This window comes from Lipophrys pholis, assembly GCF_963383615.2.
Source record: "Lipophrys pholis genome assembly, chromosome: 20".
Classification (NCBI taxonomy): domain Eukaryota; kingdom Metazoa; phylum Chordata; class Actinopteri; order Blenniiformes; family Blenniidae; genus Lipophrys; species Lipophrys pholis.
The window spans coordinates 9,687,590-9,701,565 of NC_137648.1; the positions used below are offsets into that span (position 1 = coordinate 9,687,590).

The 13,976-nt window shown below is 43.8% G+C and overlaps 2 protein-coding genes across 6 annotated transcripts; one reads left to right on the plus strand and one right to left on the minus strand.

Annotated features, from left to right (window-relative positions):
- Positions 1 to 1,796: 1,796 nt before the first annotated feature.
- LOC308125678 (uncharacterized protein) lies at positions 1,797 to 4,346 on the plus strand. Its single transcript, XM_080489604.1, has 4 exons — positions 1,797 to 2,085; positions 2,165 to 2,264; positions 2,348 to 2,477; positions 2,876 to 4,346. The coding sequence occupies exons 1-4, from the start codon at positions 1,991 to 1,993 to the stop codon at positions 2,971 to 2,973; spliced, it is 423 nt and encodes a 140-aa protein (XP_080345730.1). The 5' UTR covers positions 1,797 to 1,990; the 3' UTR covers positions 2,974 to 4,346.
- ipo4 (importin 4) lies at positions 3,091 to 13,350 on the minus strand. Of its 5 annotated transcripts, none has more exons than XM_080489571.1 (32): positions 13,273 to 13,350; positions 13,066 to 13,133; positions 12,582 to 12,674; positions 12,257 to 12,343; positions 12,036 to 12,115; positions 11,551 to 11,592; positions 11,310 to 11,439; positions 10,967 to 11,146; positions 10,809 to 10,874; positions 10,615 to 10,716; positions 10,425 to 10,508; positions 10,065 to 10,220; positions 9,927 to 9,980; positions 9,729 to 9,838; positions 9,493 to 9,601; positions 8,841 to 8,970; positions 8,509 to 8,622; positions 8,101 to 8,214; positions 7,880 to 8,003; positions 7,640 to 7,751; positions 7,419 to 7,555; positions 7,241 to 7,318; positions 7,065 to 7,122; positions 6,857 to 6,962; positions 6,432 to 6,625; positions 6,248 to 6,298; positions 5,895 to 6,020; positions 5,122 to 5,348; positions 4,901 to 5,033; positions 4,679 to 4,783; positions 4,076 to 4,145; positions 3,091 to 3,841 (listed from the first exon to the last, which is right to left on the minus strand). In XM_080489571.1, the coding sequence occupies exons 3-32, from the start codon at positions 12,645 to 12,647 to the stop codon at positions 3,711 to 3,713; spliced, it is 3,276 nt and encodes a 1,091-aa protein (XP_080345697.1). In that variant the 5' UTR covers positions 12,648 to 12,674; positions 13,066 to 13,133; positions 13,273 to 13,350; the 3' UTR covers positions 3,091 to 3,710. The 5 variants fall into 5 exon arrangements, with proteins under 5 accessions (XP_080345697.1, XP_080345701.1, XP_080345700.1 ...); XM_080489575.1 differs by having other exon boundaries at positions 12,897 to 13,133; positions 13,273 to 13,339; XM_080489574.1 differs by having other exon boundaries at positions 13,223 to 13,333.
- Between the last annotated feature and the right edge of the window lie 626 nt (positions 13,351 to 13,976).

A 13,976-nucleotide genomic window follows, 5' to 3' on the forward strand; every position in this document is an offset into this window, starting at 1 on the left:
AACACTGTTTCCTTTCATAATATAATAACACATTTACACATTAAACCTCCCGTTTTTCTCCATCTAAATCACCTTCATCCCTCCACAGTACAAAGCTCCGTCGTGTAAGATTTAAATTAGATGCCCAAAGAATGTGGCGGCCTGAGTCCAGAGTGCCGGTTTAGTGGGAAAAGATTCCCTGATACAAAGGCCAACATATGGGAGCTGTGCAGTGCAGTGTTTGCACGCGCCCCGTGTTTTGCAGCCTTGGACGCTGCAGCGTCGAACACATTCATCAAAAAGTTGAAAATGTGACCGTGCACCGTGAAGGGCAACTTCATCATCCTCCTGCTCAGCTGAAGCTGTCAGGGGAAGGCAGAGGGCACGAGCGGGAGGATCCCAGCGAGAGCCAAAGGCGAGATGCGTTGGAGAGGATTTTTTTCATTACACACTCATAAATCTACCGACCCACCATGATGGGAGGGTTACAAAACACCTCAAACATCCCAAACCTTTCATAGCGGGAATCCTGTCTCGGAGATCTGTTGGTTTAAATGTGCTGCACTCATCCTCTCAAACCAATATTCAATCATAAACACAAGAAATGTCTCTTTCTTGTTATGAATTTTCCAAAGGAGAAAATAATGTTGCTGTGTTGTTTTCTTAACTAGTTTATGCAACAAACTGTAATTCTCTGTGCATTAGCTATGTGGACAAAACAAGAAAGTGTATATTATAGACTCTATACCAGAGAGTAGCCAGAACACAGTGCAGACCAAAGTGTGCTGCAGGAGACAATGAGACCGACACAGCAATGGTACACTGGTACTTTGTGTTGTTGCACCTCATATCAGTAACTTTGTTTTGCCTCGAACTGATGAATCAGGATACTAGGAGTTAGCCTGACATCAGTTTTGGACCTGGAGAGATAAAGGCTGCCATTAATCAGGGGTGGGGTGAGGACAGAGTATCATCATCTTCTGTTTACGAATCAAAATGCTTTGCTTCGATATTTCTTTGCCAGAAGCTGCAAATTAAACTACTTCACTAATGGCTTGCATACATCCAGTTATGCAGACGCACGTGCAACGTATCCATGTCGCCGAGGTAAGGCCTTGATTTCTGCTCCTGATAACTATAGAACATCTGTGGAAACCTGAACGATGGTTCTTGTGGTCTTCTGACTGAAAATGACATTTTCTCTATTAATATGTAGTGTAAGTTCAGTTGTATACCTCTTTGTGGCCAATTCTATCAATTTGTATCTAATTTTTTGAGATTCCTTTGTGGATTAACGAGGACATTTTACAGCTCTCGGTTAATCTCTCTTCATGCTACGCCTCTAAAGCATTTATAATTTATGGTACTGTTTTTCAACATTCCTTCTGTCCACACTGAACATAAACATTTATTGATTTCAAGTCAGTACAGTGATGCTTTGAAAATAAATGCATGTGCATCCATTTTGTAATAGCCGTGTTGTCCTGGGGGCCACAGTCTGGAACACTGTGACTTCACTGTGGTCACACTGCTAATACACACGGACACCTGGTAGTACAAACACCACCATGCGTACATCACTCCCCTGACAGTCTAATAAACCTAACATCTGAGCGACACATAGCTCACATTCGCAGAAGCTGTTTATATCAGCCTGCAGGGGCAGAGCTCCGGTCCGTATGCATTAGACACACTCGTGCTTTCCACAAGCAGAGCTCTGAATCATCAGGCCCCGGGACGAAAGAGCCACAACCGACTCTGTATCTGCAACTTCACGCTGTGGATGAAGGATTGTTGGACGGTGGCGGTGCAGAGCCAGAGACAACAGATAAGGACAGAGGGAAGGTCCATCGCTCTTTTCAGAAACACTACTCGGTGAGTCAAGCTGGCTGCAGACGAGCCAAACAACCTGGCGGAGAACGGGGAGGCCAATGGAGACGCAAACGACACGGCCCACAGGCGCAGCTCACACGGCAAGCTGATCCGTGTAGAGCTGGAGTGGGACATCCCCATGTCGGTGACGCTGCCCATGGAGATGCAGCTCGACCCGGCTCATCAGCCCTTCCCCTTCCTGGACACCACGCTGGCCGACCTGGGCATTGAAGAGTGAGTGTGGTCTGAGTGAAAACAACCCGTTTCCGGGAACACTGATTAACAAGTGATTGTTTTGTGTACGTGTGCTCAGGTCAGAGGTGAAGGAGAGGGTGGTGTGGGTGGACACAAAAAAGACGCAGGTGAAGAACAAAGCTGGCAAGTTGAAGGAGAAAGAGATCACCATCCTGGAGGTGCCACTCTACGCTTGCTAGTATGGATGAGACTTGAATGAGGCCGTGAGGTAAAGACAATGTACGTCTTCCCTTTGCTGTAGGTGAGGGTGAAAGCACAGAAACCAGGAGACAAACAACTCCAGGAGGTGTTGTACAGCACGGAGGCCCACACTGATCGCTCCTTCTGCCGCACAGGGATGGATATTCTGCCGTGGAAGCAGCGACACACAGGTCTGGACAGACTTTACAGGAACAGCTTAGCTCCTATTTGTGAAACTTTTGAGTTCAACTTTTACTAATCTTGGTCAGATTTGTTGTAAATGTCAGCATCCACCGCTCCTATAACAGACCAGGACTGAAAATAGCTGTATGGTGGCATACTGACGACACATTTTGGGAAAACGAGCTACAGTGTGGAATAAGTTAAAATACAACTTCTGGCAGTTGATATTTGGCAGTTTGACTCCCATGATAATCTTCTGTACTACTTTATCCAACATAGTTTTCCTGGTTAGGCGTACACATTCTCTCAGCTGCTATGTCGCTGTCACAGACACGTGGTATATGAAACTCATCTGTAGTTGAAATACCGAGTATTTACAAATACTTTGTGTGTCTTTTTGTGTCAGGGGAGGACGGGTTGACACCGGTGGAGATGACAATGGCATTAGACATGGAAAACAAGCAGCCTGGCGGCACCGAAGCTCAGGGGCAGCGGGACATCTGAGGAGCGTCAGGATCAAGTTCATGGGGGGGGGGGGGGGGGGGGGGGTTAACATGACTCAACAGTTGGATGGGAAAGTTAACACAGTAAAGCTTATGTTTGATACAAATTCGTAGCTTAAAATTAACAGCTTTCTTTTAATATTTGGCACATTTGTAAAAACACTTTATGTCCGTCTTGTAGAATTCTATTTATTTACACTGAAAATGAGCACCTAGAAGTTTAAGTTGTGCTGCTTATAGTCGCCTGTGGAGCTGATGCTCATTAATGAAATGCACAAAGCGTAATTTTTTATTTTTTTTTTTTAATAATGACTGAGGAGTTAGTGAGCTTTGCACACCGTTAGCCCAGTACAGAAACCACCGAGGAATCTCTGAATAAGGCAGTGTTGGAAGTGAACCCATGAGGCTGCGAAGGTTACAGTCTGCTTCTTTACAAGTTTTAATACATGTATGTAATCAATGGAAAAGAGGACAGAAACCTGGTATTAATACTAATAACGCTATGCGGAAAGAACCAGAAAACAAAATACAAACCACAGTATCATGAACCAGAACTTAAACCGATAAAACTTCAAAGAATCATGCAAACGAGTGAATAAATTAAAAGCCAATTGTCAGAACTGTTTGAATTTCATAACTCTTGAATCGTTGAAGGGCTGCATTTACCCCCGAAACGCTCCTGTTTTGAAGCTACAGTATAAAAATTCTTCATCTTCGCTGGCTGTTGCTGCCTGCGGGCTACGAGGAGGCGACTGCTGCACTCAGATGGGCCTGCTGCTCTGCAGGAAGTGAGCTCACAGCTGCCTGGAAGTCCGCACAGTTGTTCTGGGCAAATCCTTTCAGGAGCGCCACCAGAGTGCTCTGCGCCTCTGTGGAGGAGAGACAAAACAGTTCAGGGGTGGAGAAACGACCGCTGTTGTTTAGAAGAAGAGACCAGAAGCAGCGGCGCACAGATTGACGTGAGGTAGAGAGTGTGTGAGGAGAGCAACATTTTTCTCTTTTTCCACTTTGATGCACAAAGTCAACACGGCGAAATCTGTGATGTTGAGGCTTCATTCTGCAATTCATGAAGACAAAACAAAAAAAATGTTTTAAATCTTCACCTTTATCAACGTTCTTGTTGCCCACAACCTGACCCGAAGCAGCAACGATGGGCTTCATCAACTTCACAACCTGAAAGAAAGGGCGACAGATTTTCACTCCGTTTCCATGTTTTGATGAGACGTTTGTTCTTGTGTTGGTTCCATCCCACAACACAACATTATTGCAAAAAAATGTTTCTCAACACTCGATACTGCAGTCATATTGTAGTGTTCTGATGGATTATGCACTGTAACATGGAACAGCTTCTAACAATAAAAACTTTGGCCTGGTGGTGTTGGTATGATGCCTCATTCTCAACATCTGACTTTATGTGAAATGTTCATCCTATATGCTTGCGTCACCGAGTGTCCCTGTTCAAACTACATACAGCAGGGGGCGCTCAAGATCCAGGAATCTCGCCACTTCTACATTTCTTCCAAACAGGTTCTTTGAGATTTTGTTCTTGCCAGGCAGTTCAAGTCTGAAGATCCTTCTTGTGAATAACACACTGAAAACATTTCTCTACAACTTGATCACTATACATGTGATTTGGGACCAATTACTGCAGAAAATTAATTCTTGCCAACATATTATAAACAAATGGAAGCAGAGCTTCTCCTCACCAGAACAGGACTGTGTTTGTAGAGCAAGGCCAGGCAGCTGAACACCGTCTTGTTCTCCTCCATGTCCTCTTTGAGGGGAAGATGACCCACGACAGCAGGTACAACCTATTGGTGAGAAAATCACTTGGTAAACACATTTATATCCCAGACTTTACTTTTGATCAATACTTTATTGGCAGGGTTTCTCACGGAGATGTCTAATATGGTTTTGACAGAACCAACCTGCTCCAGAGGAACAGCCTCCACGTTGCTCATGATCATCCGGCACAGAGCAGCACACAGATTGTCAATCACTCGCAGGTCTGACTCCTTGCACAGCATATTGGAAAACACAGAGAGCATGGTGGGATAGTCTCTGGAGAACATCGGGCTAAGGAACAACATCGTGTGACTGAAATCATTCCAAAATGTAGCACTATCTCACACACACGTGAGAAGGATACGACACAATGATGGGTCCCGCCGCCGCCGCCAGGCAGCCCAGGCCAAACACGCTGTTGTTGCGAACCTCTGCGTCGCTGTCCCTCACTCCTGCTACCAGCACTGGAAGCAAGCGATTGGACAGGCGGCCGGCTAAACCACGGCCTCCGGGTACACTGACAAGAGCGTGAAGGATTTCTCCAATGGTGCCCACAGAGAAGGAGCGGTCTGCCACCGTGCATGAAGACTTCTTTAAAGGGAACAAATAATTAGTTTGACACAAACCAGAAGGGGAGAAAAAAGGACAATCTATTTTTTTTTCGCTGAGAACTGAATGTTCCTATTAACAAGTTTTTAATGAAGCTTAGAATTTAGACAAATTTCATGAATATGGGGAGTAATTCACACAAAAAACCCAGGCGATCAACCATTTACATACGCCTGGCCTTCAAACTCCTCAAGCTAGTTGCCTTTGAGGCAGAACGACATTGGAGTTCTCCATGTAGTCAGAAGTGGCACTATTATGTTCTTTTTGGACTTAATGACTTTGAATTATTAGTTTCATGTTGTACCTTTCTCTAATTGCTCCTCCTGTTTTAAAGCAATCACACAATGTGGCTGATGTAAGCCTGTTAGACCAGTGGCATCCCTGCTGCAGTTCATGAGTAATTTAGTTGGAAGAGTAAACAACAGCTAACGTTGGGGTGACAGAAGAAAAAAAAAAAATATTGTCATGCTTGCTATATCAGTGTAATGGGGTTAATCTGATTTGAACTACATTGGAGTAATGACCCACCGCTTTGGCCATGATGAGGGGAAGCAGGTCGTTGAGGAAGGGGGCAAAGCTGTCCGCAGCAACTGAAGAGGCCAATAATGGGATTCCTTCTCCTGCAAACTCCTGAAGCATGGCGTCATACTCAGCCTGGATCAACACACAAAATCAAGGGACATTGCTTAAACAAACGATACTGAAACGATCTCATTGAGCGGGCTACGTGTTCTACATTCAACATAATCCACGAAGAAATGATTAGTAGATAAAACAACCAATTCATACAATTGTCCGGAAACACTCGGTCAAGAGCAGATCGCCGGTATATTGTATGTGCAGATAGAATCATTTTTATTCCTGTGACTCATATGTAGTACCTGTTGTTCTTCATCTTCAGCTTCATCACTACCGCCATCCTGACAAACAGTCTAAGCAGGAAAAGACAAAACAATAAAACACCTTTTAAAAATATTTAAAAAATATTTCCAATTGGCTCGTTTAATAAAGTGTGACTTCAGCACCAACATGGCTTTGTTTTTTCCCCGTTTCCCCTCTCCTGACCTTTTTCTTCAGCACATCACGGATCACGTAGCTGATGCTTTTGAGGTGCGTTGGATTTTTGAAAGCTTCTCCTTGACACGACTTGATGACGCTGTTCATGGTTTCCAGGACGCCCATCACAACCTGCCGCTCGGCCTCTTTTCTCACCGTTTCCACAAAGCAGGGAAGCACCACATCCAGCAGCTTCAACAGAGCTAAAAAAAACAAACCAAAACAAACCATAGAGATTTAGAAGAAAACAAGAAACCAGCAGCCTTCCTATTTTAAAGTCGGACACAGTTATGGACATGCACAGGTTAAGCAGATCTCTAAACTGCTCTTTATACCAGATTCTTTTCTGACTAGATGCTTGTTTGAGCTCCATAATATCATTAATTGACATAACATTACTGCTCATTCCCCTCTCCCAGTGTGTCCTGTATTACCCTGGTGGTTGGTCTCAGTGGGATTTTCCTTCCACACTTTGTGCTGAGCTCGGCAAAACTGGCCCATGGCTCCATAAGCTGCCCTGCGGACGTCCTCGTGGGGGAACTAGGGGTATAACAATGAAGAATCAAGTTAGAATGCCTTGTGTTTGCTGCCACAGAACAAGCATGCAGACAATGTTCTGACCAGACAGCCAGAGCGACTTACATCTCTCAACTCGTACACTTGCTGGAAGCTGGACTCCAGGAAGGGTTGAAAGGCAGTTCTGCGACAGAAAACACCAGCCACAAACACGCGCTCAAGTCAGAAATGTCTGATTGAGGGAGCAGACTTTCAAGGATCATGTCGGTGTGAAGATAACGTTTTGTCAATATCTATAATACCCCGTGTTGAAGGCGATCTCTCCCAGAGCGTCACAGGCGTCCTCCTTCTCATCGATGTAGGAGTTTTCCACACTAAACCTAACAGATGGACATTCATGGCATCAGGCTGAGTGAGAACAGTTTATAGCTCAAAAGAACAGTCAATGAGAATCTATGTGTGCTGGCGGGTAAATCCCACCCTGCTACGTCATGCATATCTTCCTCCGGCTCCTCTTCCAAAAATTCCTCTGCATCGTTTTTTTCTTTGTTATCGTTCTCATCATCGTCATCGTCTTCATCCAACAGGACAAAAGTCTTGTCCTCCTCAAGGTGGGCCTGCAAAAAAGGAAGAGAGAGAGTGAGAGGTGTCAAGTTTAAACAACTCCTTTCAAAAAGCCTTCCAGGACTGTTGTGTTTTACCGTGATGCCTTCGTTGGATTTGAGGGCGAGCAACATGATGGTGGTTATGGCGGTGAGCTGAGGAACGAGGCAGTCCGGGCTGACTGTGGATACAGCAGAGTACAAACCGTACCTGCGAAGAGGAAAAGACGGACAAACGTCATGAAAGATCACATATTGTTGGATAAAATACAAAATGCATTTTGGTTTTTCCACGGTTGATTAAAGACAAATCACACACGGATAAAATAAATGACATACGTGCAGCGCCTTAGGTCCGGGTCATCGATGGTATCTGTGAGATTGAGGCCCAACCCAACACACTCTGCAGCAAGAGGACTAAAGACTTCTTTGCCAATGGTACGGGCCAGCACGGAGAGCGTATCTGTGAGCAAAATGAAATGTAGTACCATGGTTTGTCTCCATTTAATCTTGAGGTTAAAAAGCAGCTGGGATGTTGCGAGTGTGCACAGGTGACATACCCAAAGACTGAGTTTGCAGAGGCCTCATCTCCTCTGTGGTGGTCGTGAGGAAGCCTTTCAGGCTTTCAATTACTGGAGGGAAGTAGGGAACCAGAAGCTCCTTGGCAGCGTTGGCTGATGACAGAAGTCATTCACTTTATTTTCAAGAACATGACAGCAATATGCTCTGCCTTTGTCCACCATGCATTGACAGTAAACGTAATTCTGTTTAATATATATCATCAGCCTCCAGTCTGATGCAAAGGAGGCCAATTAACATCACGAACTACAATTAAGTTAAAATCATTAAATGTATGCATTTTGACTGAATGAGATCAATTTACAGCATTGTTAGATAGCCACCGGTCATGGTGTGAGCTGAAATCATTTCAACTACCAATGTTATCCATCCTTGCTTTACTGCTTTACCTATGGCTCCAATTGCAGATACAGCCAGAGCTTTTATCTTGAGGTTGTCGGTGTTGTTGAGTGCAGACAGCATCGTGTCCATCAGGGTGGGTAGGTAGGGCTCAATGTCGGGTCCTGTTTAGAGAAAATGGAAAACAAAGTGTCATTCAACACTACGTAAAGCTGACGTGTGCAGTGACAAATCTTTTTTTAAACACGAATGGATAACAGTAAGCTGTTGCTTAGTTCATTAGCATTGACTTATGCTGTACATCCGAGTCTTTTTATCCCCAGTGGGTGAAGTTAAGAATTTTTAATGTTGAAGTTAGAGCATGACTGATGGTTTTGCTCACCAAGGTTCTCCATGAAGTTTTCCAGGGCATAAAAAGCTTTAGTGACATGACCAACTTTGGCGTTGCTCAAGGATGAAAGGTAGCCCAGCAGCAGAGGCATCAACTCTGCACAGTACTTACTGACTTCAGGCTGGAATGCAGAGAAATAAATGAGAACCAAGTAAAGAAACTAAGACAACTTGTGGTATTGTTGTGCTAATTCGATTATACTCTTAAAAAAAAAAAAGAAGGAAAAAAAAGAAAAAGAATTAACATAATTTCCGGACAATAAGCTGCTACATTTTTCCACACGCTTTGAACCCTGCAGCTTATAAAATGACACTGCTAATTTATGTATTTTTACAGGTTACCAGGCTGTTTTGAGCGCCACCGCTTCTCCAAAAACCTGCCCTAAAAGTGATAGTGCTATTTCTACTCTTCGTGACTTCATCATGTGCTGCTTTCCGTGGTCCAGAACTCCAGAGGCCGTAAGTGATGCGTTCAGGTGCATCACGTAAAGCTGTCCTGCTGGACTCCGTGGCTGAGAAATCTTCCTCCTCACATCACAATCAGCAAATAACTGATAAAATACTTTATCAAACAGAGATAAAAACCCTGTCACTCCCCCCCCCCTCAATTGATTTAAAGTGACACACTGTGTGCCCTAACTTACCTGTAAATATTCAGAGAATTGCCCGAGGGCAAAAAGCGCAGCGCTGCGTACCACCTGGTCACTGTCAGAAAGACTCTGGCACACTGTTTGCAGCACTGATGACAACATCCTGCCACAGATGTAGAGACAAAAAGACGCTCAGATCTGGCATATCATTATGGCATATGCACCCAGGGCATAAAAATCATCTTTAAAATGTTGTGTGAGGACAGGTAATTTCATAAAACAAGATGTACTTAGTGCGTATGTGGTCTGCACATCCTTCAGCCAGCACAGCCAGGCACATCAGACCACCTTTCTTCTGGTAGGGATCGTTACTGGTAAGGCAGGTTTGAGTGAGGGGCAGCTGTCACAGGACACACAAAGCCCACATACGGTCAAAAATCTAAATATTAAAAGATGCTATACATTTATTACAGATGTATATGACTCACAAGATGATGAAACAGCTTCTCCGGAGGCATATGAAGCGCCATGGTATCGATTATCTAGAAAAAGATAAACAACTTAATAGGACTTTCACTTGACGTCGAACGTCACACAATATGCGAACACTTGTTACGTCTCTTCACCTGAGCAGCGGTGTGTTTGGGATTTTCATCATCTGTGCCATCTCCGCTGTCGTCCTCCTCATCCTCTGGATCCTGTTGGCCGGGTGGCGGGGATGCAGTGAGCACCGGGAAAATGGTCTGCAGGATGGGATTCAGCAGCTTCTGCTTCAGCACTGTCTGCAAAGTGAAGGAAAATACGACAAGTTTGTTGTTGGAAATCATGAAAGAAATGCTATTTGTCTATCCAATAGCACATATTTAAAACATTCTAGTTTGTTTAAGACGAATGTACAGGTGTAGCACAATATAATGTGATTAAAGGAGGGCAGATACTTTTTCTCAGTTTTTTTCATTATTAAAAAAAATGGTGGATGTCTCTACCTTGCTCTTCAGCTTGATGAGAAAGGCAATGCAAGAAAGTCCCTTCACCCGCAGGGAGTCACTCAGAGAAGTGTCACTGCCCACCTAAGACAAACAAATGCTGGTCAAATTGTCTGCATTCAGATCAAAAGTCTAATTATGTTCAGACTACAACACAGACGATTATTGATTTTGGACATTTGGATCCTACCTCCAAGCAGAAACGGACAATGTCAGCGACATGAGGGACAATGATGGACACTTCACTCTCCATGAGCTCATTTAAGACCTCCATGGCTTCCCCAGCTTGGTCCTGTGCAAAACACAGAAACCCCCCAGTGCATTAGCTTGTCTGGTTAATGCATGTTAATGCTGCAAAGGTTCTTTCAGAACATCACAGTCTACCTGATCAGACTTGATGAGGTGTTTGAGAGCAACGATCAGGCTTGGAATGATAGAACGCATCTGGGCCTGTAGGGACATAAGATGGACACATCAGTCAAACGGCTCCAATTATGACCTTGGATAACAATTTGAGAATAGTGAACGGAAGTGATGCTCACCATCTCCTCTGTGCCCGTGTAAGCAGTTATGGATGTGAGGGTCAGGATGCAGTAGTACAAGGCAGTGGGGTTGCTGTGGTCTTGCAGCACAGAACTAAACAGTTGAAGCAGCTGACAGTAGTGAGGCTTGAAAGATTCTGGGTTGGAATCCATCACCTTATTCAGCAACAGGAGGCCGACCTGTCGGGACAAAAAGGGTTTTGATAAACACAGAGAAAGACAAAGTCGGCATAATGTACAGCATACAAAATCACTTTCTATTTAGAGCTTTTTGGGGGGTAAAATCCCCATCACTATGAACAAAAAAAACTTAAATTTCAGATCTTCTGTGCAATAACTGTACCCGTCTATCGTGAGGGTTGCTGCTCTTGGTGGATTGATTCAGAAGCTCCAGCAGGGCGGGCCAGCGATCTGGAGTTTCATGTTTAACCATAACTGCGCACAGCTGGGAGAGCGAGTGCTGCACTGTGTGCCTGCAAAGCAGAGATACAGCAACTAAGACACTGACATTGCATGGGTATTTACTGCTGTGTGGGATATACACTCCAGGCAACATTTGTGTCATTTTTAAAGAAAATACTTACTCTGTCTCTTGCATGAAGGCCTGCAACACCACAGCCTTAAGGCTGTATGGAGAAAGACAACATTTATTTACACTTATGACAACAACATAAACTTAACTTTAAGCTTAAAACAAGGTCTCACTCGTATTTATAATGACATCTATGAAAGTTATCCACAAGCGACAAAATCTTCCTGAATGGTGAGGTCCATTATCCATTATACACTCCTGATTGAGCACGAAGGAAGTAGATTGAATAATCTGACCAAAGCAATGGTGACGATGCAGTCCATTTCATTTATCAGCTCGATGATATTCCACTACATTTCCAAGAATGGAGTTTAAAAGTAGATGATCGAGCACTTTTAATTCACTTTGCGGCACTGGAGCGAATCCCACAAGACCAAGTGCAACATTTCTAATTTCAACACGATCCCATGGATTTGATCACAGTCGCTCCCCTGACAAACTGGACTGAGTGGTAATCATTTGTGAAAAGACTCGAACCTCTCTCTGTCGTTGGGGTTAATCTTCTTCCAGTGTTTTTTCACTCTCAACCTCAGCATCACCGCAGCAGACTGGCGAACCTACACAGAGAAGGTGAAATGGAGACAGGGTTTTGTGTATTTGAAGTTACAATAATCTAAATAAACCACTTATTGGCAGTTAGCACACATGCATGTGCAGGCTACTTCTGGACGAGACACTGCCACTGCCCACACACACACCTGGGGGTCTTGAGAGCTGCTCATGACAGCACACAGGGCAGGAATGATGGCTGGATCTTTGAAAGCCTGTTTCAGCAGGACTGTGGCCTGTAAAGTCAGAACAGATCCTCAAGCAATGACCAACCGAATCTCACCCGTATTTCGTATGAATAGTAAAGAAGCAGAATAAAATGTGAGCACCCAAGTATTATTAAAAAGAATAACACGTGGCAAATGAAAACATTTGACTTATGTAGACTTTCGAAGCATAAAGAGGTTTGGCAGTTCGCCATCGGGACATTGTTCGAAGTCACGCGTGCAAGTTCAAAAACCGTTATTTCTTTACCTGCTGGATAACTTCATTATCCGGCTGTGTCAGCTGTGACAGGATCCGCTCCAGTTCTTCAGTCATCTTGATGTAGTTTAAGCCTGGCACACACTGCAGGATTATATCAATCTTCACAAATCAAGAGAACACACACTTGATGATCACAAAAGACAGATCGCACAAGATCGTCCTCTTCTGATCTGATAGTGTGTGGTGTGAGCGATGGAGCTCACCACACACTAACATTCAGCAGAGAATAAGGCTCCGCGCCATAGACTTCTATACATCTATATTCTATATAAAAATCGACCGACAAAATTGCTCTGAACACACCCCACACCACAGGAAAATCAGACACGATTTCTTTTTTTTGCAGACATCCGACAATCGAGCCTGTGCGCCCGATGCTCGGGAAGGGGAGACGGGGATTCAAATCGGCCCGATTGTCCTGTAGTGTGTGCCGGTGTTGTGCCAAAAAGTGATGCCACGCCAAAACACCGGCCTTTAGTTCCAACTCCAGAAGCTTGACTTGTCCTTCCTCCACGACGTGGCTATCCGAGTACGTTAGACCTGTCAAAACATGTAAACAAACTCTATGAGGGAAAGTTTTACAACCTAATGGGTGAATATGACACAGAAAACGCACTTAAATACGCAACTCGGTGTGAATTTTCCGAGTGGTCGAGCTTTAAGTACGGGAGTGTCGAACCTCCGGTTCTGGGCTGGTCCGTGAACGGTTCCTGCTGCCAGCACGCGGGTCTCAACCAGCCAGCTGCTCCACGTGAGCTGAGTTAAAGGGACCTGGGAATTTTCAGTTTAGTTGGACACAAACAGCGCCCACAAGTGGCGAGGAGGTCAATTAAATTTGCAAACTTAGAAAAATCTACAATCAATAATGTTTGGGAACAAATGTGAACATGAAAAATGGTGGTGTGAAATAATCGAAAGTATAATAATAATAATAATAATAATAATAATAATAATAATAATAATAATAAGAAGAAGAAGAAGAAGAAGAAGAAGAAGAAGAAGAAGAAGAAGAAGAAGAAGAAGAAGAAGAAGAAGAAGAAGAAGAAGAATTCTTTGCATTCCAATAGGGTCTCGCCCAGCTCTGCTCGGACTACAACATGAGAGTCTACAAGATCTTGTTATTGTTATGATTGTTGTGTTGAGTATTAATAATATTACTATTGTATTTATTTACCGTTTTTCTTTCTTCTCTGTGTTCATTTCATCATAGGTACCAACATATTGTATCATTGTCTTTTAATTGTATTATTATTTGTTAATATTTTCTGTCTTTTTTAAATGTTGGTAATAAAGATATACAGTGTCTAGAGAAAATGTGGTCTAGAGACTGGTACAAAAAAAATCAAAATGCAGATGCTACTGCCTCAGTGCACAATCTTTTCT